This window comes from Ischnura elegans, chromosome X (assembly GCF_921293095.1).
Source record: "Ischnura elegans chromosome X, ioIscEleg1.1, whole genome shotgun sequence".
Lineage (NCBI taxonomy): Eukaryota > Metazoa > Arthropoda > Insecta > Odonata > Coenagrionidae > Ischnura > Ischnura elegans.
In genome coordinates, this window is record NC_060259.1 from 44,989,962 (window position 1) to 45,015,929 (window position 25,968).

At 36.6% G+C, this 25,968-nt stretch overlaps 1 protein-coding gene across 5 annotated transcripts in view; it reads left to right on the forward strand.

Moving 5' to 3' along the window:
* LOC124170492 (protein unc-79 homolog) overlaps positions 1 to 25,968 on the forward strand; it is a 175,155-nt gene that overhangs the window by 69,320 nt on the left and 79,867 nt on the right. For all 5 annotated transcript variants that reach the window (XM_046549237.1, XM_046549239.1, XM_046549242.1 and 2 more), the window contains 9 exons: positions 5,825 to 5,942; positions 6,362 to 6,585; positions 12,759 to 12,919; positions 13,227 to 13,384; positions 13,878 to 14,059; positions 14,627 to 14,837; positions 16,551 to 16,724; positions 20,205 to 20,270; positions 21,601 to 21,746. In XM_046549237.1, coding sequence (XP_046405193.1) covers positions 5,825 to 5,942; positions 6,362 to 6,585; positions 12,759 to 12,919; positions 13,227 to 13,384; positions 13,878 to 14,059; positions 14,627 to 14,837; positions 16,551 to 16,724; positions 20,205 to 20,270; positions 21,601 to 21,746 — 1,440 coding nt within the window. The remainder of the gene's footprint in view (positions 1 to 5,824; positions 5,943 to 6,361; positions 6,586 to 12,758; positions 12,920 to 13,226; positions 13,385 to 13,877; positions 14,060 to 14,626; positions 14,838 to 16,550; positions 16,725 to 20,204; positions 20,271 to 21,600; positions 21,747 to 25,968) is intronic.

The window sequence follows — 25,968 nt, forward strand, 5'->3', positions numbered from 1 at the left end:
GCTGCATAGGCAACCGAGTCAAACATACCAGCATTCATCATTTAGTATTCGAGGTATTCGAAATTCGAGGTATTCGAATATTCGAGCAATGATTTAACATTCGAATTCGATATTCGAATTCGAGAAATCTACTATTCGACCCATCTCTAGTATATAGTAAAGGAGAATAGAGGGGAAATGGAGAAAAAGGAGAGGATACCGGCAAATGTTACTTTGTTTTAATTTGTATTTAAATAGCCTTCAGCAGCTCACTTCCTTCCAATCTGTTTAATTACCATTTATCTCCACCAATTTTGGATACAAAAAAGATTGCATCTTAACTGGTACGTCATAAGACTTGAAGGGTGGGTAGTAATGGGAGAAGCTCGAGTTGGACCGCCCTCCACGTGGCGAGTTCTGCGTCTCCCTGAGAGCCAGAGTGGCACCTGTTCTCATGGTGGGTGAGGAACTGCAAAATTTGGAACACGGAGTCATTTTCGTAGACGATGTAGCCTGAGCAGTGCGTTGACATTAGTTCATAGGGTTCATAGGCCGTAGGGAGACGAGGAGATCCTTACTCTAGGATGAGAGAGGGGAAAAACGTTGTTGTATATAAACGGTAGGGTCAGATTAGTGCGATCATGCCCATACGAGTACACCAAATTAAAATATATACCATTAATTAAGAAAATTTCAAAGTTTTTTATGTTTCTTTGCATTTTAATACCGGTGATTGTATAATAAACGTTATTATTCGACCTATGTTGCTTACCTCGACTATTTCGTACATGACTGGTGCAGAATCGGCTGAAAAAAATCATTAAAATCACGACATTTATCGCCGAAATAGTGTAAAAAGAGGGAATGTGTTGCGGGTTGCCTAAGCTTAACATAAACGGCCCTGGTGCAACCGTAGGATGTCAACCTACATAAACAAAATTTTTTCTCCGTTCATTTGGTACGTCGGGCTACATTTTGTAATATGTCGAACTTTGACTTTCGAAAAAAGTTGTTTGATGACCGACCCTAATGCGTATGCTGAGGACTAAGAGGATGCCCAATTTATGAGCGGTAATGAGTTGGTCACCATGATTCCAAAGGAAATGAAGCTTATTATATGATGTTGCCTGCGTACTGAAGTATCTCCTACTGAAGAAAGAACCATAATTGATGCTCTTGGGCACAGTGCACAAGAATAAGTTGATCGTAGTGCAATGATTATAATTTAGCGTAATGTATATCCACCTAAATGCCGTTGCTTATTCTTGGAACTTCATAATGAAGTTCACTTTGTAACCCCAGGACTAGAACTGAGGTTTGTAATTTGGTATTAAAGAAAATTTTGCAATAACATTTCTATTACTGTATATTGTATAAGCCTTTTCGTCGGGACCAATGATTTACTTTGTAATAACGAGAACTTTGTTATGAGGTTATCCGTATTAACAAGAGTCTATGTCTTTTGGCAGGTATGTAGTTTTTAAAAGCTATGTAGCATTTGCAAAAGCAAAGAAAGTAAAGAAAATAAAAATAACTTACTGTCACTGATGTCACTCTTTGGGAAAATCACTTTTCTTATGGAATATAATTATTTGGTTATAAAGTGGGAATCTCAAATCCAGTAATGATGTGTCATGTTTTTTTATTGTTCAAGTTAGTAAGATTATAGTTTTTGAAATTATTATTTTTGAGGTTTAGTCTCTTAAGTTGTCAGTGCGTATATGTAAATTACTAAAAGAAGGAACATTTTCATAGTCCACAATTTATCAATTGAGACATCCAGTCCATATACGTCCTGTTAATTGAGGTTTTACTGGAATCAAGTAATGCACTAGGGATGCCCAATTTGCTTAAAGTTTGAATCATAATCAATAGGGATAGAGTTAATTTTATAACAAACCTTTAGAGTGGATAACATTTAATTAGAATAATAAATGTTAGCTAAGTTCCCCAGTCAAAGGGAGGAAAAGGTACAAATGATCTCAATTTCAACAATACTGTCGCTAACTGAGAAGTTTATTCAAGCAAAGGCTGCCACCCACTGCTTCTCACGTAAATGCTTACAGCTAGCCTTGCATGATTGCTTTGCTGATTATGATCTTGGTTTAAGGTGACAAATCTGGTATCATCTTCTGAATTAATTTACTTTTCCCCATTTCACTTTTCATAGGGCAGTTTCCATCAGCAGTTATGATGTATTGGTTGCTCTTAAAATATCACAGCATTAAAAGTGTGCTTATTCAGTAGTAAGTGGAAAATGAGATGGATATTTTGCTTGATAGAAATGGGTTTCATGCCCGAGAGCTATACCTTGGCCCCACAACGAAGAACATTTGGGAAAGCATGCTCCAAATTACAATTTTTGAGGCTATCCTTTTGGGATATTACACTGTGTTCTTATTTTACTTCTTTGTTAGCAGATTGAATATTAGAGAAATTATCTGTGTAAAAGTGATAATCATATAGAAAATCATGGAATGAATTTTTGGGCAAGAAAAAACAGGTAGGCTGATGGTATCCATGTACATTTCCAAGTAACATAGTCACCCATGTCTTTTCCAGTTATCTTTGGTATCATTGCCAGTATTGAGAATTTATAAAGTAATTTGTAATACATTAAAATCCCGATTGTTAATACATGTTTCACCCCTCGTATTTTTCATGATACATATTTATTTTTAAAATCAGATGCATATACTCAATATTTTTGTATTTTAATGCAAGTGTGCATAAGATTTTCTTTCCCACTTACATTTCCATAATCAAATTCAATTATTTTTCATTCTTGCTGACCAGGTAGGCCTCAACTTTACCTTGCTTACTTCTCTATTGCTGCCGAAGATTTTGAGCAAAAGAAAAACATCTTAATAAATAAAATAACATGTTTTCAGTTGATAATGTTTCGTAGTGAGAGATAATTTTATCAGAAATCATTCATTGTAGTAATTAGGTATATTTATTATCATTGTTGTGGCCTCTAATGTGGTTAAATTCAGGTTAAAGGAACTACAGCATACTCCCGATTATCCCGGCTAATGATGGGTAGAGGCAGCACAAATAAACTGAAAACACGAATTATCCAAACTTTCATTGTAATTTCTTGTAATTATCATAATTTAGGCAAATCAAACTATCAATTATTAACTATGCATATTTTCTGTTATTTTAGATCGCTTTCTGTAATCATTTGGAGCTTTCTTTTCCTGACCCCAATCTTTTTAGCGGCAATAACATGATTTTACCCGTATTCCTATTGCTCCATGTAATACCTGGTTTCTGAAAACCCTGCACCCGTGTCTGCAAGATCACGGATTCAGAAAATTGGTTTTCACGAATGCTTCAAAACTGCTGCGTAACGTCGGAAACTACATTGTCAGGCACCACGCTATGTAGTCGCGTCTCGTGCAAGTTGCCCAGTATGCAACTGCTACGGGATGTGGTTCTGTGATCACGGACTGTGATGTTTATATAACATGAACACGGTGCTTCCCTGAACGTAATGGGCACACGATCATTCCATCGTGCAGTAGCGATTATAGTAAACCTGGACTGCTGACGATTTGTCTATGCAGGCAAGCGCTTTGCTAAGACTCATGCTATCTCTACTCCCACTTCCCTCGCTGCCTTCACTTCTATTATTCTCTTCCTCTCCAGTTTGACCTTGACTAGTCACGGCGTAAATATGTCAGAGTGCGACGAAATCTCCAGTTCCTTTTGGCTGTATTCAACCGAGTGCAAGGCGACGGAAATAATTGCGCATTTGCAATATGAAATATACAATTATAGAAAACATATCTTTTACTTTGCAATTGGTTAACCATTGAAGAGTCTTCTAAAATTAATCAAGAGTTTTTTTCCTGCTGCCAATCATCGTGTGCATGCTAGAGCAGACGTCCAAGTAAACTTGAATCATCCCGTTTCTGATAGTTAATAAAATAATTCCCTTTTTCTATGAGGATCTAATGGAAACAATAATCCCATTGTAACCTCGCATTAAAATGCAAATATATTGGTGCTTATACGTCTGATTAATTTTTTTATAAAGATCGTGGAAAACATCGATGAAGTGTAAAACTCATGCACAGATAAGCCGCAATATGGATAAATCGCAGGCGGATAATCAGGAGGTTACTGTATATGTTTTTATGTCACACAGTCCCTATAGTTAATCAATTCCAATTGTGACAAGTCAAATGCGATATTTAAAGTGAATAACTGACCAGGAATTGGCATAGGTGTGCTAAATCGGTTTCCTTGAAATGTGTCTCAGCTGTTTTGAACTCATTAACTTTTTCAGTTCTGTAAATATCCATCCAGCAGGTATCTTCTCAAAGTTGATATGCATTTTGTAACCTTACTAGAATTATTTTTCTGTATAATATTGGTGTTAGAATGTTTATTCTACTTGTAGTTGCCACCTAAATACTAAAAACATATGAAAGAAACTGCCCTATTTATCTCATGTAATTTTGTATATTTTTGATATTATTTTTTCCAGTATTTCTAAGTCGTGAAAAGCATTTGCATCTTATAAATGCTTTATGCTTGCTGCTAATGGTTATTGTATATTTGCTTCCATGAGCCTTCTATTGATAATTTTACTTTTAACTTTTATTGAGGCAATTCTGCTACATTTTTCAATTTGTTATTTAGTTTTAACGTTTTGTCGTATTAATTTGTATGGCTGAAGTTGTAAGTAAGATAAGGAAGTGTCTTAGTTTCCTGCTTGCATCTTGTAGTTGCTCCTGTTGGCTAAAATTTGAGTTCATAAAGATGCTCCAAGTTTTGTGTCTTACTGTAATTGTACTTGGCTGGTTATGCAAATGCTCCTAGGCTTTTACTGGTGGTAATCTTTTAAAAGAAGAGGGGCATCCAAGAATCATTTGACTCTGTTAAAAGGCACCTTTAAGTGGGTAAAAGAGGTAAATTCAAGCATCACCCATTTACGTAATAGATATTCTCTAATGCAAGTCAGTAGATTGATATCTATACATGAATGTTTAAAAAATATGGGGATAGATAAATAATTTGAATACTTCATAAATGAAATATATTAGAGTCTTGTAGTAGTTTAAAAATTAACTAGCATTGTGAATGCGTTTTCTAGCTCTAACTTTTGCTTCTCATTGAAAATCAATTTTCATTATTCCATGCTTATGCTCTCATTTATATATTCAGCTGAACGTTGAAGACTTAGGGTCTCATAAATGATAATTTAATTAAGGCTGTTAACTGGTATTTCATTATTCAGCCCATTGCTTCAAATCTTTACTCTAGTGGATTGATTCGTCACTTCTACATGTTAAAATTAATACCTGGAAATTGTGTGGAAAAAGACCATGTATGATATCATTGATTTGTATATTTTCTTTAAATTTGAAGAAAATTCAAATCTGGTCATCTAATCACCCGCTTATTTCTTCTGAGTGATTTTATATTCTAAGGAAGTTGAATTTTTTTTGTAGACTATTCTGTAGTTGTATTTTTGAAACTTTGAGTCATGTTGACTCCATTGATTTTTTTGCACTAAAATGGGTAAGTGGCTATTTTAATTGCTATGGAATATTTTTGTTTGTATTCTTAGTCAATTTTATTCTGTATCTTGAAAAACACAAGTAGATTCAAGCAATGAGGCACCTTGGTCATGCATTTTGAAAGAGTAGTTTTTTTGAGGCCATCTCTTTTCCTTCTTTTTGCAGTAACTTTAAGTGTATGGGTGAGAGTGAGTGTAGGCTGTGTGAGCGAGTGGGGCTAGGTATGCCTAAATGATGAGTGTGAATGCCTCCATTCGCTGCTTTTAGAAATTCTGAGGAAAAGTATGAAGCATTGTGTTTTTATTCTACAGATTATGACTGCAACTGTAGAAACTGTTAGTGAGCAACTTGACTTAGCTCCAATAATTCCAACAGAAAGAGTCCTTCCAGCAGTAGCCCGTGCAATAACCCTAACTGATACAGATGTTGGTAAGTACATAGCGTTTTGATGTTACATGCATAGTTATATTTAAGTGGCATTCAATTCAGATTAAAAAGAGGTCCACAATCAGGAGCGACATCTTTTACTACAGTTGGATTGCACTATCAAGATATCAGTGCTAATTAATTGTTACATGTAGTCTGCTTGTCATCTTAAATAAATACTCAGTAATTTATTTATAAAACAGGTTTTTATTCTCTTAGTTTAAAAAATCAGTATTGAACTGTGACTTTACCAGTTGGTGCATTACATTTGTGATTGCTTGTAAGTTGATGTGTTGCATTAATCAATGAGGTAGCCATTACAAAATTCCATGGAATCCATGGATTACAGATTTCACCCATTATTAGTCATATGTCTGAATTGTTATGAAATGAATTATGTGGATTGCCAATATTTTCCACAGCTACTGCCACTGTTCAAGTGGCTAAGGCCACTCTGGTTGGGGAAGATGAGGAAGTTGGAGATGGGTGCTGGAAGGATGATGATGGCACTGGTATTGGGGAGGGCTCTGGTGCAGATGGTGCTGGTGGGGAAGGTGATCAGTTTTGGCACACAAGCGTGGGAAAATTCCGATTTGCCCTGGAGGATTTACCTCAGACATTGCAGCTTATTCATTGCCTTCTGAAGGTTGGTTTGTCAAAGATTTTTGCAACTTTTATACTTTACATTCTATTCAACACTTTTGCACTAGGTATAATGAGACAGACCATTTAAAAACTGTCAGTTTTTAAATATGTACTCTATGTGGTGACAGGCAAGTTATTATACAGTTTCGTGCCCATGGAGTGAGAGCTATTTGATATAAGTGCTTAATTTCTAGATTACATATGAATGTCTCTGCTTATCCTAGTTTCATGTAAGTTAATAGTAAAGTAAAAGTGTCATTCCATGTGAAAATTTATTAGTTTTGCATAAACAACATAGTAAAATATATACTCACATGGTACAGTTAGCATTTCTAAATTCTTATATAGAGGCCGACAATGGGCATGATATTTTACCTTACGTATTGTTCTTATTACCTTCTTTTGTATGTATACCCATGCCTTGCTTAGCGCAATTTCAATGTAGTGCAAATTCGTTCCTCGGGGAAACATTCCAATGCTGCTGAGCCTAATCAAATATCTTTTAATACACACTCGCTAAAATGTAAACTTACGCTAAGTACACACGAAATTACACTCATTTTACGCATATTAATAGTATTGCTTGCCTCATATTTTATTCTTTGTTTAAATATATGTCGAAATCCATTGTTGCGCAACAGGCAATATCTCGTCATGCATCCGGACAGCCGACCCACTGAAGTTATTCCTCTTGTCCCCTTAACTGGATAACATCAGTTAATTTTGATTATTCATTAAGTTTGGAGCTAGTGGAAATGAGTTTTTTAAGCAATATGGATTGAGACATCATTTTGGCGTCATAGGTTATTGGGCAAATTGACTACCACGTAAAGGGTCCACCCGTCCAGCCTTCAAGGTCATTGGGAAGCAGAGGCTCAGTTGCATATGAATAGCATCAATGCGTACAAGGGTCTGAGGGAGAGTCTCAAACACTATGGGGCAATGGCTTCATTCCTTCCCAGCAGCAATAGGCCCTCTGTCTCTCAGGAATACAGTGCGGCAATTGTTCAGCAGTAGAAGGTGTTTTTGATAGAGCCATGTGGAGTAAAAATCAAGTGAACAATGGCAAAAAATAGGAATGGGATAGAAAAGTAAAAAAGTTATCAAGGAAAAGCATAAACCAAGAAGAGAAATTGAAAGTGATCGCTGGCTTTGAAAATAAAGAGCGTCAAAGCATTATTGCGCGTAAGTTTAAGCTCACGCTATCGACAGTCTGCACTATTATTCTGAACAAAGACAAGGTTAAAACGTCAGTGACATCAGCTGCACCAACTTCAGCCAAGCGGTTAACACGTACGCAAAGCTCATTACTGGAAAAAACAGAAAGATTTCTAATTAAACGGTTGAATGATGTTCCTCTATCACAGGCAGTTCTTTGTGCAAAAGCTGTGGCTTGATTGGAATCTATAAAAGAAGATGAGGGTGGTGATTACTCTGAGGCATTTAGTGGAAGCTCCGGTTGGTTCCAGAATTTTAAACTTCGAGCTGGTGTTTTATTGCTACGATATCAGGTGAACCTGCAAGTGCTGATAGCATAGTCGACGCTGCAACATTTTCTGACGATCTCCAATCTGTGATTGAGAGTGGCTCCTTTCCCCCTCAACTAGTTTCTAATGTCGACAAGACGGAATTATTTTAAAAGAGAATGCAATCTCGTTCATTCATTTTCAGGGAAGAAAAGTTGCTTGAGTTAGGTTTCAAGGCATTTTAAGACCGTTTCTAGTTGCTGCATAGGATGCTAATGCCTCGAGGGACTTCAACTTAAAGCTACTTATGAATTATCATTCACTAACTCCTCCAGCAATGAAATGGTATTAAAAGTTGCATTTGTCCGCCATTTGGATGAGTAACAAAAGGGCCTGAGTGACACAAGAATTGTTTTTAGACTGGTTTGAAAATTCGGCAATGCATTAGAAACCCCTGTGGTAGCGTGCATTTTTCCTGGATGTTAGGCCACCCGCTCGACACGGAGGAATTTCACACATTTAGGATGAATTTTGGAAAAACATTCGTAAAAATTCTGAAATTCTAGCGTTTTCGGCTTAATATCCCCTAGACGACTGTCAGTATTATTGACGTAGTTTGAAATCCCTTTCTAAGTTCTTCGCGAAATAAATCTTTTGATTTAGTTGTTAAAATGTTCATATGTCGTTATTTATTCACAAACTAGATGACCCGGTGAACTTTGTATCTATCAATGTATACATAAATCAATTGTAGTTAGTTCTTCTTGATATAACTCGAAAACTGCTAAACCAATTAGGCTAAGTGTGGTTAAAAAATATCTGTGGAAGTCCAAACATTTTGTGCTCGTCCCCTCTTTCAACCACATTTATCAAATCATTGTGTTGATAAACAGTATTTTTTTCATTTTTTTGTGTTTAAATATAAAAGGATGACAAAGTCATTTGAAAACAACTGGTATATTATTGAATGTTGGCCAATAAGGGTTTAGAATCATTTCCCATTCCAGAAACTAATGAATGTATTGGATCTGGTGGTGGCACCAATTGTGCCAATTTTACTTTTCCATCTACAGTAGATTCCTGTCAATATCAGGACTTGAGCACTTTGTCCCAATTAAGCGGCTGCCCCAATGGGGTAGTTTCCTTCATCAAAGAAAACGAAAGGCATTGATTGCGATTCGTTACCCACCATTAGTGTATTCATAATATAAAAATTATTTGGTTTTTGAAATACCGGTTTAGACGAATGGCAAGGGTCAAATTTTATCCTCATTTGAAAAAGACCAGATTGGGGCCCATGCGATTCCACTCCGCATGACGTCACAGGGACCTAGTTTCTACACGAGAGGATAGGAGTTATACATCGTCTGAGGTTACCAATGCATGCATGAGGCACAGAGCTCAGGGAAACATGTCTTAATAATCACCTATTAAAACTGGCTAAGGTCGGAAAGTTTTCTTCGTTTGATAAGGTATTAATAAACCTTTTTTAAGCCAAGCGCTACCAGCCAGCAAGGTACTCAGCTACCCGCTAGCATCCTGCGTCCTATCAGTGCTCAGAGCCTCGATCAAGGTCACCTCACAAGGCGGGAGGGGGAACCAGAAATGCGTCGCACAGACTTTTTCCCATCATTCCTACTTACGCGTCGCGTTTTCGCGCGCTTGAAATTTTTCACTTTTCATTTAATCGCAAAAAATAGATATCGTCATTTAAAAATCTAAAAGCGTGAAATACGTACTCTAGGAGTAATAATCTTTCGATTTAGGCAATAAAAAAATAATAGGAAACCACCCTATTAGGCAAACTCTCTGGTATATGGACATAAAAAACTTTGAAATGGTAGAAAGAAGACTAAAGAATGTTTATGATGCAACCTAAGTTTATTAAACTATTGCTTTGATTAATAAATCAGCAAGTTTAGTGAAATTATTATCATTTTTAAGAATTATAACAATTTAGTTAAAAATATTTTTCACAGCCTCGGGCGACGCCGAATGAATGTCTTTTATTAAGTCCTATTAAAGAAAAGTCCTATCCTCTTGCGGATAGTATAACAACAAGAGCTTTCAAAATAGGGCAAGAATAGGAACATTTGTGAAAAATAAGAGTAAATCAAAGAAGGGGAAAAAATAGTATTCTGAAAAAAAAATTTTTTTAATTTAGTCGCTAGTATAGAGTCTATGTCGCCGACTCATGGCCCACTAAAGCGGCATGCTGTCCTAATTAAGCAGAGAATACTCTGGGATATTCCTCTATTGGGTCCATTAAATGGAATCTACTGTATTTTTAAAATTTTCATTGTAGCATATGACTCCTTTTAATTACTTAAAATTATATTTCATATTCATAGGAAGCTGTTCCAATCATAGCACGCACTCTACAACCTCAATAAATGGCAGGTCCTCATTTAGTGTTTTTCCACATTTAGAGTTATAAATTTTTTTCCCCCTGAGAAATCTTAAATCAGGATTCTACTGTAATTATTAATTTATATATCATTAAACAATTATAAAACTCCGTAATAGCAAACATGAAATGTGTAATGTCAACTACCCCATCTAAAAAAAAATAGCTTACGGATGTATTAAATTGTATTGGTAAGGGGGGGGGGGAGGGAGTTAGGGGTATGAGGGAAGGGGGACGGCAAACTTATCTTGGCCCCCCGTGACAAAACTCCTCATTCCATCCCTGCCTACTCATCTTCCATATTGATATCGATCTTAGTGACCAAAATGCTAACATATGAGCTTATAGACCTAAGTTTTTTATGCAAACATCCATTTTCAATCTTGTGTTTTATGTCAATCAAAATTAAATTGAAATATAAAAACTCAGCCTTTTCAGTGTCAAACTCAAGTATTGTGTGTTGAATTGTGATACCCCTGTTTGTAATTATTTTTATATTGTACCAGCCAGTAAAAAAATAATCTTTCATAAATCTGAACATTTTAAGTCTTTTTGAAATTGTTATAACAAATCTGTGTTTGCCAAACATTTTTTATAAAACTACCATTATTCTGATTTTATCCCAAAACTTTTATATATTTATGGCAAAAGGAATGAAATGGATTTTATGAAGAACTTTGAAATATTATCATATCTGAAAGAATATACAGTGAGTCCTCGTTTAACGTTGTTGATTCGTTCCTGAAAAACTCGACGTTAAGCGAAACAACGTTAAACGATGCAGTGTTTCCCATAAGAAACAATGTAAAAAATTTAAATTGGTTCCTAACAATCCATTTCTTCGTAAAGAATCCAGAATTTCCTGGGCGAGAATCCAAGGAGGCTAATTATCGGAGCCGTAACTTTAAGCAGACTTCGTGACCAATCGGGAGACACCTGAATCAGGCCAAAATGAAAAAAAATCTGAATCTTACATTCGGAAGCACGAGGATGAAGGGCGAGTCAATTTTCGTGATGATATGAATTCTTTAACCCGGCGGAAATTGCGAGAAACATTCATTACCGATTATTCACTTCAGCATGATAACGATTAATTCGAAACGAAACGAATTTTCATAACGAAAAGGTTGGGAAGAAGGCATTATTAAATGAAATATAAAAACTAAAAAGAAAGTATTTTAATGGCGAAACATCGATATTTTCAGTAACAGAAGAAATTTTAATTGCAAAAACTCGACCTGCAAACCTAAAACTCGACTGATCTCTCCAGCAGTTGCACCTTCTTCAATTCTTTCAATAATACCAAGTTTTTGTTCTAATATCGCCGTTTTTTCTTCACGTCTGAAGAACCACCAGGATAGCCACTCTTCTTCGTGGACATTTTTTTCGGTTGGCATCAGAAAAATATACGGATAATGGGTAAATGAGGCGATAATTATTCGCTCAGATGCATATTTAACATACGCTCCCCACGCCAACCTTTTCTGTCGAACAAAAATTACCAATCGCATTAATATAGTAATATTTACTATACATCAGATGCGCTTGCGTCCTAATCGCCATTCATTTTTTTTTCGTCGCGCATAATTTGAACAACGTTATCGCGAAGCAATAACGACGTTAAATGATCAAGGGTTTCAATTTTTGGACAACGTTATCGTGAAACAACGTTAAACGGGACGACGTTAAACGAGGACACACTGTATTGGAAAGATTTGTTAAATGAGGTAATCCCTTATGACCCCATACCCTTCTATTTAAATCCTGTCCCTCCACCACCACCCCCATAACCAGATATGTTTTCAGTGACCACCAGTTGTTTGTTTGTTCACTTACGTTTCTTGACCTTCCTTCCGCCCTCATTTTCATGGCTTCCCAATCACTTTCCACCATCCCTGAATTTCCCCCATTTTACCCCCCACGTGCCCCTCTTCAGTGGTGAGACCCTACATAAGTGTTATACTGCCCAATCTGTGTATCTATTTGTTCACCTCATAATAATAACCTGAAAAGGTTGAAACTGGTCGAGTCTCTTAATAAATGCTGTTGGTATACAGCAAAGTTTACTTATTAATCTATCTTGTCACAATTCCACAAAGTAACCTTGCAAATTACATATTGATTTCAGTCACTTTATCAATGTATCTGCTATTGCCATCTTTTATCAATAGTTTTTATTTTTATCTTTCAATTTTGCTTGAAACAGGTATTTCATGGGAAATCTATTTGTTCGCTATTGCACTGTGAGCATGGACATACTCATAGATAATTGGAAAATAAGATTTCCTTATATTTTTTTAGGAAGTTGAAGCAGCAGAGCAGGAAGAAATAGAGAAGGAGGTTGTTTATCATCTGCTGCGCTGTTTGCATGCTCTTTGTCTTCATGGTGATGCGTTCACTGCTGCAGCTAGAGATCACCGTGGTTTTCTAATATGGTGTCAAGAAAACCTTCTCATCAGAAAGTATGATGCCTCATCTAATTTATGAATTTTTTATTATGATATGAAATTAATTATCATTATTTTCAATTATTTATAATGTCCTTGGATGAAATATGATGATGAAAGATGAAAAATTTAAAAAGAGGCTTAGTTATGGAATACATAATTAAGTCTCTTTTTATAATACTTAATTATGGAGGCTTTGTTTTTATGCCTTAAACGAAATTGACATTTATTTTAAACCAGCAATATTTTCATAACCTAGTGTGATGTGTTTTTCAGTTTGCCCTCTGCCACTGTTGATAACTCATTTTTTTCTGTATTTTAGTTTCTGGGAGCTACTTAATGCTGAGCACTCTCACATATGTGAAGTTGCTGTGCCATTACTGTTACACTGTGTGACCTTACCAGCTGGGTCAGATGTTTTCTGGACACTAATGCAAGAGCAGTTCCATTCAACAGATTGGAGAGTAAGATTTTCTGCTGGTAAGTTTGTTTAGTTTTCATGAAATACTATTTTAATCTATTTTTCAATATCCAATAACTAATTCAACTAATTCAGTGAGCCTAATTCAGTACTTCCAACCCTAGGAGGTAGGGCTTATGTGGTTACGCAAGTATGTGTGTGTTGCTACTTTTATCTTGCTCTAATCTCTTAAAGTTGAAACTTGCACAGCAGGTTTACACCTATGTAATATTCCTACAAGTTATTCAATGAAATTGAATTTCATCATCTTCTAGATACTTCATGATAATTCAATTCCTGAATTCAAGGTACATAATGCTTTGTGGCAACATTTGTTTTTAAATAGAAGAAATGCTTTGTGTTTTACTGAATAGACTATGCAAGTTAAGTGGAAAATGGCTTTTATGAATTTCTCTTGTGCAGACACTGAATTATGTCCAGTGAAAATTGTGAAAATCGTATGTATTCAAAATCTTATTTATGAGAGTTATTGTTCTCCCCTTATTACAACAGTGGAGCGAGTGACAGTAATTGCCCGTTTTATGGATGCAAGTCCCTTGCGTGGCGTTGTACCTCTACAGTTAGCTCTGGCAAATGCATTTTGCCATCTGGTGTCCAGTATGGATGATTTAAATGTTCAGGTAGCTCAGCGTGCTACGCTTTACCTGGGTACCATCCATGATCGAGCTATCAGGGTAGGTATAGATTCTTACTGCAGGTAATACAATAAATGGTGTTATGGCTTATTGATTTTAAGATTCAACTCACTAAAGAAGTGGATTTTAAAGTATCTAGTGAATCAAACTTTCTTCCTATGGTTCTGGTAAAAATACTATTCCACATAAGATTCACTACTTCCCGCAAAATTGAAAGTTGTTTGAAACGTTTCACATACCGTCTACATAGTTGGCTTGTTTCTGTATAGTAATGCTCTGTTCAGCACAAGTTTCCATGAAAGATTCAATGCCATCTACCCATAAGTTTTTTCCAATGTCAAATGAGTGGATCACTCAGTTGTGTTAGCTAAAATTAAAGTAAATTTTCAGCTCAAAATAAAACAGGGCTTGGCTGAATGGGGAGATGTGTATTGATATTTTATCTCAACCTGACCTGTTATATTAATGATTGATGGATCCATCAATAAACTTTCATTTATTGATTAGCAATTACCATTGTGTCCAAAGTCATAAGTGCCCAACTTTCTCTGTGCTAAATCTCTATGGTCATAATCAAATTAATCAATACAATAACTTCTTTTGCAGTCATTGATAATGTGCCTGGAAACTCAATTTGATTTGGTAATAGTTGATAGACCCATGGTGCTACAGACTTTATATCAGCTTCATAACTCACTCTCAGACCGAAGGGGCATTCTCACTTGGGAATTTTTTCTTAATCGATTTGATACCCTTTTCCTTGAAGCTCAAATAAATCTGAAGAAGAGTGGTGGAGATGAAATATCTTATCTTAGAGGTAAGTTTAAAAAATATAGTTAGCATATGAATTTCCTTTTATTCATTTTCTCAATTCCCTTGATAGTATAACTGCTTTTGCACCTGTGTAATCATTTATGTCTAGGGATGCTCAGATCGGATACATCGCATCCGAAAATCGGTGGGTAATACACTTCACTGGATAATGGAATCAAATCCTAATATCTGCGGATAATGCACTTCACCAGATAATGAAATTGGATCCAATTTGCTGAATAAATCAAATCTAGATCCAAAAATTTTAAGTAATGCTTCAGTGAATGCAGCTTACTTTGAGAGGGAGTGGAAAGAGTTTAGATTCTCTCTTCACATGGGCCGATGCACTGCAACACTTGTCCTACTCATGAACCATTTCGTTAAAAAGCTCTCACATAGATTATGCATTAGAATTTCAGCCGTGGAAAATTTTAATGCAAAATACGTTAAGCACAGTGTGTGAATCTTCCCAAGAGATTGAACACCCATCGAGGTAACCTCAGTGCCGTAGGATAGTAACCATGTCAGCAGTAACTAGATCGTAGATTTTACAATACCTCTAACCCCCTCCCTTGGCCCTTCATCAGCCCTTCACCCATGCCTCTGACGGTTTTCTCCTCTCCCAGACCACACAGACAATAAATAGGTAGATTCGAAGGAAAATATTAAGTTACACTAGAATTATAGAAACGTGTTTCCTCCCTCCCCCGTCTCACCAACTGATCTTTTTCGGCCTACCTGCTTCAATTCTCCATGTTTTATGATGCCTACTGTTAGGTGAGTCTCCTATTGGGTTGCTTGGCTTGAAAAATGTTCAACACTGTCCGAAAGGCACTATTTTCAAAGAAACAAGTGTAGTATGAGCGCACTCAAACAAGATGAGACTGACTTGAAAAGCAAACTGTATAAATCACATAGCTAACCTGGCTTTTCCGTGAAAGCAGTGCATCACAAAACTTCAAGATAATGCGTGTTCATACCTTGATTCCCTCGTTCATATCCTCATCACTTGAAAGACTGAAGGAGCATGCTCCTTCTCCTCCACCTCTTCTTTATTCACATGCTGCCTTCCTCTCGCTGAGTGGCTGTCCTGTACTGTTATAATTCCCCCAACATGCCGTATGAGACATGTAAGTTGTTCTAAACGTTGTTTATTGTGTTGAAGGTTGCACAGTTCCAATTTAATTTAATAATATATTAATCAGATAATTAATTTTTTTCTTGTTATCTTGACCATCTTTAATGAATGGTTAAATAGTTCTTGGAGTATAGATCCAGTATACATGGAAGACTCCAAGAACGAGGCAATCACAAGGAAGCGCAAATCCATATCACCACTACTGAAGCATCTATGCTTGACACACAAGTCCTTTTTACATTTACATTTAAGTTACATATTTCCTACAAGAAAATTATGGGTTTCAAAATCCAATTGCACATCTGGAGCCACGTTACACAGTGCGTGGACGTAAATAATTTCAATAAAAGTAATTTCTGATATTTATGAGCAAATGCCCAAGAGTTTTATTGCAGGAAATTAAAAATGCATTTGAAAATAACTGAAGATCAGATTTGGATCTGGATCCAAAAAAATTCTGGATCCGTCCATCCCCACTTATGTCACATATCTAATTTCAAAATAAATATTCATAAAGCACACTTGCTAAGTTAAATCTTAAGAATAATTTTTACACATTTCCTACTTTTATTCTTTCAGACCTTCGAAATACTGATCTTAAGAGTGAAACATTCATTAGAAAACTTAACCGTGCTCAGGAAGCTCTATCTCAGCCTCCGGTCAAAACGCTCTCTGCCAGTTTTGGAACTAAGTGGCCTTACAAGAGAACAATGTCTGCCCCAGCATCAATGGTTCCTAGAACTGACAAACAAGGTTAGTATCCTCTGCTTGGTGAATAAGGCTTGTTGCTCCAATTAAAGACTATTATGTATTTCATTCTAAAAACAGTGGAACCCCGATCTATTGTTCCCTCATTGATCGTTTTCCCGCATTCATCTCTCGCTGTTCCTGGTCCCAAATAAATTTTCATTACACAATGTAATTTTTTCCCACATATATCATTCCCTGAAGTATCATTTTCCCACATCCATCATTAGACGAAAATTAGAAGTGTTTACAACATGTTATTTGTGGCTAATAACAACAGACACCTCCAGGAGATTGAACTACTGTAGGGAGAAGCTGAGTGCTGTGGGATAGTCATATTAGCTCATTTACCAAGATCTACTATCCCCCTCCATCCAGCAGTCACATCCCCCCCTCTGAAGCTTTCTTCTTCTCCGAAAAAAAAGGTCCCAGCTCACGCAGGGATCGTATTACGAAGACCTTAGCTTCGAAAGAAAATATCAAGTTACATGAGAACTATAGAAACATGTTTCACGCCTCTCCAATTCTCTTCTCCCTCTCTGAAAATTTTCAGACTATCTCCTTGAGAGTTCCCAGTTTCTGGAGTTCAACTGCTGCATGAATCACCTATTAGCTCAAAAGGTGTCTAGCAATAAATTTTGGCAATTTGTACTTTTATTAGATTGAAATACTATTAATGTGCACGTAATTCAAAAAAGAATGATACCAAACACGACATATTTCTAACATTATTTAAGCAGTTTAAGCAAGGAAATGGTTGGAATAATACAATGGTGATTTCTGGCGAATCTCGATATCCTCGCAGCTGATTGTGAGCTTCTTGGCAGTTGATGTGGCATTTTTTCCAAAAACAGGGCATCAGATTACAATTTACAAGTTATGCTACAAGTCACACTTGTCAGAGTTGCTAACGAAGCGTTGTCCTCTCAGTATATTTTGTTTCTCCATACTAGCAATCTGAATTCATATGCTCATCTAGAGCTACACTAGTAATTGTTAGAATTGAGTGGGTAAGTTGCCTTATCTCTAGGACAAAAAATTTCATTGTGCAGTCATATGTTCATGCTTCACCCTCTGTAGTAAGCTCTGCTTACGCTGTACACGATAGCATTAGTGCCGAACTTCACCTCATACGAGTGGTGCCGTACTTTCCAGGTTGGGTTGACTTAAAACCAGCAAGTGTGTTTTCCATGTGGGTTCAATAAGTCCGGCTTCATTTCTATTAGTTTTATTTTTATTCGTTTTCGGACTATGGATCTTTCGAAGAAACAATTGAGAACTTTAAAAGATGGACGGAAAATAATTGAAGATGAAGAAAAGAATCCAGGCTAGAAGCACGTGAATATTGCAGAATGCCTCGGTATTTCCGCTAGCACATGACGGCAGGGGTTGGGGTAGATCGAGATACCTGGTGAAAACAAGAAGTGGGATGAAGCTGAAGGTCAGGTGGGCGTGCCGCTGACAATTAACGCAGCATTGTTAACGCATTACACATTGCCTCAATCATATTAAAATTTAATAGGGTGGTTTCCTATTATTTTTTTATTGCCTAAATCGAAAGATATTACTCCTGCAGTACGTATTTCACGATTTTAGATTTTTAAATGACGATATCTATTTTTCGCGATAAAATGAAAAGTGAAAAATTTCAAGCGCGCGAAAACGCGACGCGCAAGTATGAATGCCGGGAAATCTCTCCGTGTGACGTATTTCTGGTTCCCGCTGCCGCCCTGTGAGGTGACCTTGAGGCGAGGCTTAGCGCTGATACGATGTAGGATGCTAGCGGGTAGCTGAGTACCCTGCTGACTGGTAGCGCTTGGCATAAATAATGATTATTAATACCTTATGAAACGAAGATAACTTTCCGACCTTAGCCAGTTTTAATAAGTGATTATTAAGACATGTTTCCCTGAGCTCTACGCCTCATGCATGCATTGGTAACCTCAGACGATGTATAACTCCTATCTTCTCGTATAGAAACTAGGTCCCTGTGACGTCACGTGGAGTGGCATCGCATGGGCGCCAATCTGGCCCTTTTGAAATAAGGATAAAAATGGACCGTTGCCTTTCGTCTAAACCGGTATTTCTAAAACGAAATAATTTGTATATTATGAATAGACTAGTGGTGGGTAACGAATCGCAATCAATGCCATTCGTTTTCTTTGATGAAGGAAACTACCCTATTGTTAGAAAGGAACATTTCAAATAGTGTAAACATTTTTTAGCAGGGTGGCGTGTTCCTTAAGGATATTTGAAAGAGATGTAAGTCGAATCAACAATATAACCCAAGTGTTTCGATAAAGTAATAATATTCATGTAATCAGCTAAAATCTTCTTTGAATCCATTAATGAATATCATAATTCACAAAAATCCTACTTTTCCTGGGACATAGGCAAACTAGCCAAACATTCCCACATTGATGCATTGATCATTTTCCCACATTCATCGTTTTTTTCATCCATCCCCAAGAAGAATGATAGATCGAGATTTCACTGTAATATTTTTTTCTACTAAATAACCCGTTTAAATTTTCTACTAGCAAGAGAGAGATAATTGCCTGAGTGATGAAAAAATGGAGAAATACCTTGGTTTAATTTCTATCTATAGGAATGAAGTAAATAATAAAGCAATGTTAAATAGTTTAGTAAATAAATTTTACATAGTTTCCCAAATGGTTGTTTTTGCCTAATGGTTTCAAGCTGGTTTTACTGTACATCTTTAAAATATTTTTTTGGACTTCGTACAATTCATAAGGCAGTAAAAGATTATGTTAATGGAAAGTTTGTTTAATTATAAAGCAACAGGACTTCTGTAGTGGCAAAATTTTGATTGCTGTCACAATAAAATGATCTGATTTTGTCTCTTTTGGATGTGACTGCTGATAGCATATATTACTAATGGCTACATACAGCTGTTTATTTAAGCAGCTTAAGTGCTTCGGTGAAAATATTTTTGTCATTAAAGTGGTATATATTTGGAAATTCTGGCATGGATTTCAGCTTTTTGATCATGCTCTTGGATGATAAACTTTTTGTGCAATTTATTCAGTGATATACCTCTAGTTTTTTGCCATCAAAAGCATTGTATTCTTCTAAATAAATCGTGGAAGCAATGTAAGTTCTGTTTTGTCTGCCACAATTTCATTTCAAGAGTGATTTCTCTGTATTACTTTGCATGCTATGGGCATACTATTACGCCATCCATCTTTTGAAAAATTCTTAGTTTGCTATTTTTTAACGAAGTGGTTTTAACCTCTGAACAAACAAATGAAAAAAACAAAAGCAAAATTTGTTCTTTAAAATGATGCAAAACACCTATTCCTTGAATCAAAGGTTGGCTGTTATGAAATAACACAAATGTATTGAAAATGTCCAGCTCTAGGGTATAGATCTACAGTGCTAACGTCAGCACTGTAAGTGTTGAATACTGTTGATTACAAATTTTGCTGATAATCTATTTCTACTTTTTTAACTTCTTATCCACAGAAAAAGTATATAGCCGGCAGTATTCTGCCCCCATCCTTAAAAGAAAGAGCTCCCGGTTTGGTCTTGGTAAGTTTTTAGATCTCCAGGCTTTATTGTAAATGCTTAATTGTGTCTACTATGCATAAATGTATTTTTGCTGCATATTCATATTTTTTCGAAGTGTGATATTATGATTCAGCCTTTACTGCATGTTGAGACAGTTTGAAATCCTTTCATAGAAAGTAGCTAGTATTTATTATTTATGTGAGCTGTATCTGCATAAATAAGGTGGACAGTAAATCATCAGTGCTAAAGCTGGTGACTTAACTTTCGGATACAACTTAAAGGAATAAAAAACTAAGAATGTTCAGTAAGCTCTCAATTGTATGAAGTCAGCGGGACTGGAAAATTATCACTTCATAGTATCAAATTCTGGAATCCCAAACCTTTTTTAAGAAGTTTCAAAAAATATTTTCATTTGTTTCCACGGCTCTTTTTTGTCTTTAGTGGCCTTTTTTAAAAATGTTTTCAGTGGTTATTTATGGTAGAATTCCTAGAAATGCTTTATGTTGTTGATTTTATGACGTGAAAGATAAAAAACAAACCTAATAATTTGAATACCCGTTTGAAATATTAGAGTGTTCAAACCGTTCAGCAGATATCCTGTTCTTTTTCGTGGATGGAGGGGAATGATAGATAAAGAAGGGGAGGGGCTCGGTCGTCTATGGCGTACTTTGGTGGCCTTGGATGGTCTGCATCCTACCCGCCATGTGTTGTAGCCTCCACGCACTTGATGGAGTAAGCTAAGATGGAGTTTTAGAGAACTGTTCATTTTATAACCGGTTCATTATAGAGAATAGTTCGTTTTGGCAGTTCGGTTCTTTTTGACCTATCTCTACTTTTGTCGATGTGGTGGAAAATTTTGCCGCACTTGTTTCGATTTGCTGATGGGGCAGCTTCCTCCATTGTCATGGGCACCTGATGAACCCCTAAACTTCATAAAATGAAGGTGAATTCACTCTGGGACCAGCTACATATGTACCTACTTCTTAAATCAATGAAATTGAGGTTCCCCAGAGTGAAGGCTGTTTCACAGTTTTCCCTAAGATCAGGACTGGGCTAGTAGTTTGTATAAATGGGAGACGTCTGTACAGCATAAACATCGTAAATTAGAGGTTCATAGATGAGAGTTTCTACTCCTCCAAATGTCCCAAACATTTATTATTTTGTGGACTTTGTAACCAAAGATACCATCAACTAATTATTGGCAATAATGGGCTAATTTTCCTTTATTTACATTTATTTTCCTGCACTCATGTCAACAAGCTTAAAAAATATCAATTGATGTAGAAGCTGTTCAAGTATACCACACTGTTCTTCTTAATGTTTACATTTCATTTGTAATTTTTATTTGCAGATGGTCACATTCAGTCAATTACATCAATTGAGGACAGCCAGATAATAGGTTATTTACAGCGTGTTATTGAATTTGAAGAGGCTGATCATGAAACTATGCATTTACTTGTGTTTCTTTTAATGCAGTTCCTGTCAAGGTCTGATCAGGTAAGTTCATTGAATGAATGTTATGTGCCCTTATTTTAATTTCTTAACGAAATTATAATTACAGTAAAACCCCTTATTTACACTTTTCTAGGGACCCAAGAAAAAAAGTGTAAATTGCGGGAAAATGCAAATAGTGGGAAATAGAGAATTTTCACTTTTATTCATATATTGGCTTTGGAAATGTTAATTTTTTAATTGTTCACTAGGCATTATGCCATAACATTGTTTCCCTCTGAAGCACAGTGTTTTTGCTGGCAGCAAAAATTAAAAAATAATCCTGTTTTGTCTGCACTGAAAACATCTTTTGGGCTGTAACCTTTCAGAACTCTAATATATTCAGATTCTTTCCACTGAGTTGCTGTCTCTATGTTAACATCTTTGCTTTCACCACTCACCATCTTATATACAAGACTGTACCTATTTTTGAATCTATCCAACCAACCATTATAGATGCCGTGGAATCTTCGATTCCCAATCTTGTTGGGAAATACCTTTTCTCAAGGGCCTTTGGGCCTGTTTACACAATACATTAGCACGTACGTGTTAATTTCTGCTTGCATGAATGATTTTTGTGGACCGGAACGGGACATGTACGAATGTAGGCAGGGGCAGATGCAGGATTTTTTTCTGGGAGGGGCACAGAGGGCCTGACAGGCAAAAGATCTTGTCTTAATTGAGATTAAAAACAAGATATAACAATGACTTTACAAAATTCTCTTTATTTTTATATCAAAGTTATTCTTATTGAATTAAATGATTGAGCCTCCTTGAGTAATATACAAAACAAAGCGAACGTAATGATGACCATGAGGGGCGGATCCAAGATTTCTTTCTGGGGGGCACAAGCAATGCCGTGATTTTGTTCTGGAGGCGCAATGATACCACGTTATACAAAACGAACGCAATGATAACCGGACCGTATTAAAAATCTTGCATATTTTTTAAGTGTCTGGGGGGGCACGTGCCCCCCCTCCCACCCAGTGAGAAATGGGTGGTGGAATCCACGTGGAACCCACGTGGAATCCACGTTGAGTGGTGGATATTTGGTGGTGGTGGATATTGAGTGGTTGGACCCACGTGGAATCCACATTGATTTCAAGTGGATTCGTGGTGATTAGCATAAAATGTTAAACAGAATTTCTAATTTGTGGAACTTAACTCTCTGGTGACATTGCGTCATTTATCATCCTGAAACCACGCTAGTTATGTGAAAATGTATCGCACATTCTATTTTTATATAATTCGTGGAAAGGCAGCCATGAGAGCACATGAAAAATCGTAGACACATATATAGAAGGTTTAGATATAGAGTGGTTGAGGTTTTAATGGTTTTAGGACAGCACCTACTGCTGTTTTAATTTTTTCACCAAATTTCCACGTGGGTTCCACGTTGATTCCACGACCAAAAACACGTGGTATCCACGTTACATCTCCACGTGGATTCCACCACCCATTTCTCACTGGGCATAGATCCTCCTATGATAACCGTATTCAAATTTTGTCTATTTTTTTAAGCATCTGGGGGGGCACGTCCCCTGCCCCTAAATCCGACTATGAATGCATGAACCAAATTTGAACAGGTTCTATTTTCTGTTCATGCATACGCACAAGTTGGGTGAATGCACGGTGCATTTTCGTGTTCATAATTTAGACATTAACTTGTACGGGTTAATGTACTATGTAAACAGGCCTTTAGATGACACCATTTGCAGGGACATTTGATGATCTTGCACCTAAAAACTACTCTTTTAGAATTCGTTCCATTTATTCTTACCTGGAATTCTTCACATATATTCTCTTTTTTGATAAATGTCCGCACTGGTTTGCATATTTTACAATGGCATCACGATTTTTCACCACGGTATTGAATGTTGAGACTGGAAATCCGATCGGATTGCCAGTCTCAACATTCGAGTTGCTTCGCCAGCGTTTGAATCGATGCGGGTTCCGGTGTGGGAATCAACTATCTCTAAAATTTTCATTTTCTCGTCAATTAAAAATGTCCGTTTTTCACCTCGAATTTCCATTTTCAAGCCGGATCAATTCTATTTCCCATTCGAATTGAGGGTAACTCGGCAACACACGAGTATCTGAACTACCCCTCGGCGATCAAATGCGTATAGTACAAACAGTCATGGGACTTCATAATTTTTTAAAGTTACAATAGTTTGCGATACACTGCTATTTGAATGGGATAATTCAAGTTTAAATAAGTTTTTTTTTAAGTATTTAATTAACCTATAATTGCTACGCAACTGTTGAATGAAGTCAGCGCAAATGATCCCAGTTGTCGGCCAAGTTTTATAGTTTATCACGTCTGGTTTCCTTTCAAACTCTCGTATCATATTATCGACTACATGATTATTGTCAACATTCCTTCAGGAGTTCTTGCATTATAATTAATACATAGCTTGATTGCTCAAAACACCTACTTTCATATCGTGAATCTTTTCGCCGCTGACAGAAAACGAGATGACGTAGTTCAACTTTCCGACGTTGGTGGCGTTCTGTCCCGCCACATTCAAATTCTTCCCGAAAATAGTTCTCATTACGTCTCTCTCTCTTGGATTTCTAAATATAAATGCGCGAAAGGAAGCCAAAAGACAGTTTTTAAGGGCTGATATGCGCGATTAATTGTTTAAGTGCGCAAAAAATTTTTTTTTAGTCGGCACGTCGTGATGCACATGGCGGGAAAACGAAAAAAACACGGCGTAAATACAGGGTTCTATTTACATTGGAGAGATAGGAAATATGACGGGACCCAGAAAAAAACTTGCAATTTGCGGGAAAACGTAAATTCCGATAACGCAAATACGGGGTTTTACTGTATTTGATTATTAACCACCCTTTACTTGAGATGCTATTGTTTGATCTATGTCGTAAAAAAATTCATGGTATTTTTGCACTCTTAAAATCCTCCCAAAGAGCAAGGTTTTGTCACCTAATAAGGGTAAAAATACTCCAAATATTTTTGAGTTACATACACCTTTCAGGGTGGAGTGGAAGAACCAAGGGAAGGAAATGGGCCTATTGATTATTCACAACAAAAAAATGTCAAAAGAGGGAAAGAGGGTTTAGGAAAAAGATTAAGTTCGAGAATATTGGATTTTAGTTTCCCTGATGAGCTAAACCCTTCCCTGTGGATTTCTGTGACAATAATGCCTGTTCCCTGTCCTTTTGAAGTCTGTTGATAGCCTGTTGAAAATGTAATGAACAGAGAATGAACAGCCTACGAACAATCTCAGGCCACACACAAATAGGAACAACTTAAGAACAGCCTTCCAACAGTTTGTACTCTGTTTGCAGCTTGTTCCTTAACAGACAGGCAACAAGCATTTTGGGGACAATAGTAATAGTTTCACCACACAGGGAACGAACAAACAGCAGTGAGCAGGCATTCAATAGACAGGGGCCGGTTGGTTGAATGTTTCACCACACAGGGAACGAATGGACAACAGTGAACAGACAACAGGTGGGTACTATTTGGCTGTCGGCTTCTCCCGACCAGTGGCGGATTTAGGGGGGTCTCGGGTGGTCGTGGCCCCCCTTAAAATTTTATCTAAAATTTTCAAATTTTTATTAGTTTAATATTTTTTGCTATTCATTTTTCTCCATTGTTAATTTGAACTTCTTAAATTGTTCAATTTTATCATTTGTTAAGAATAAAAATTAAATTTTAAGGAAGTTGATGGTTTGAGGCGTCACTTTATGGAATTTACTCATGATGAATGAAAATTTAAACTTTGGCATTTGAAAAATTTTAATTTTAAGCACCAAAATGCGTAACAGTTGGGTATTTTCAAAAAGTTTACACCGGAGATTCCCCTCTCTTGCCAGATCATGAACTCTTTTGAATCAATTTTGAATCTGAAGCCGCCCCTGCTCTCAACTGGGAACGAACAGACAACAGTAAACAGGCACTCAACAGATAGGGGCCAGTAGGGTAGTTTCCTTCATTAAAGAAAACGAAAGGCATTGATTGCAATTCGTTATCCACCATTAGTGTATTCATAATATACAAATGATTTGGTTTTAGAAATCCCAGTTTAGACGAATGTTAATGCTCAATTTTAACCTCATTTGAAAAAGGCCAGATTGGTGGCCATGCAATGCCACTCCACGTGACGTCACAGGGACCTAGATGCTATATGAGTAGAATAGTCAGGAGTTTTTCATCGTCTGAGATTACCAATTCATGCATGAGGCACAGAGCTCAGGCATT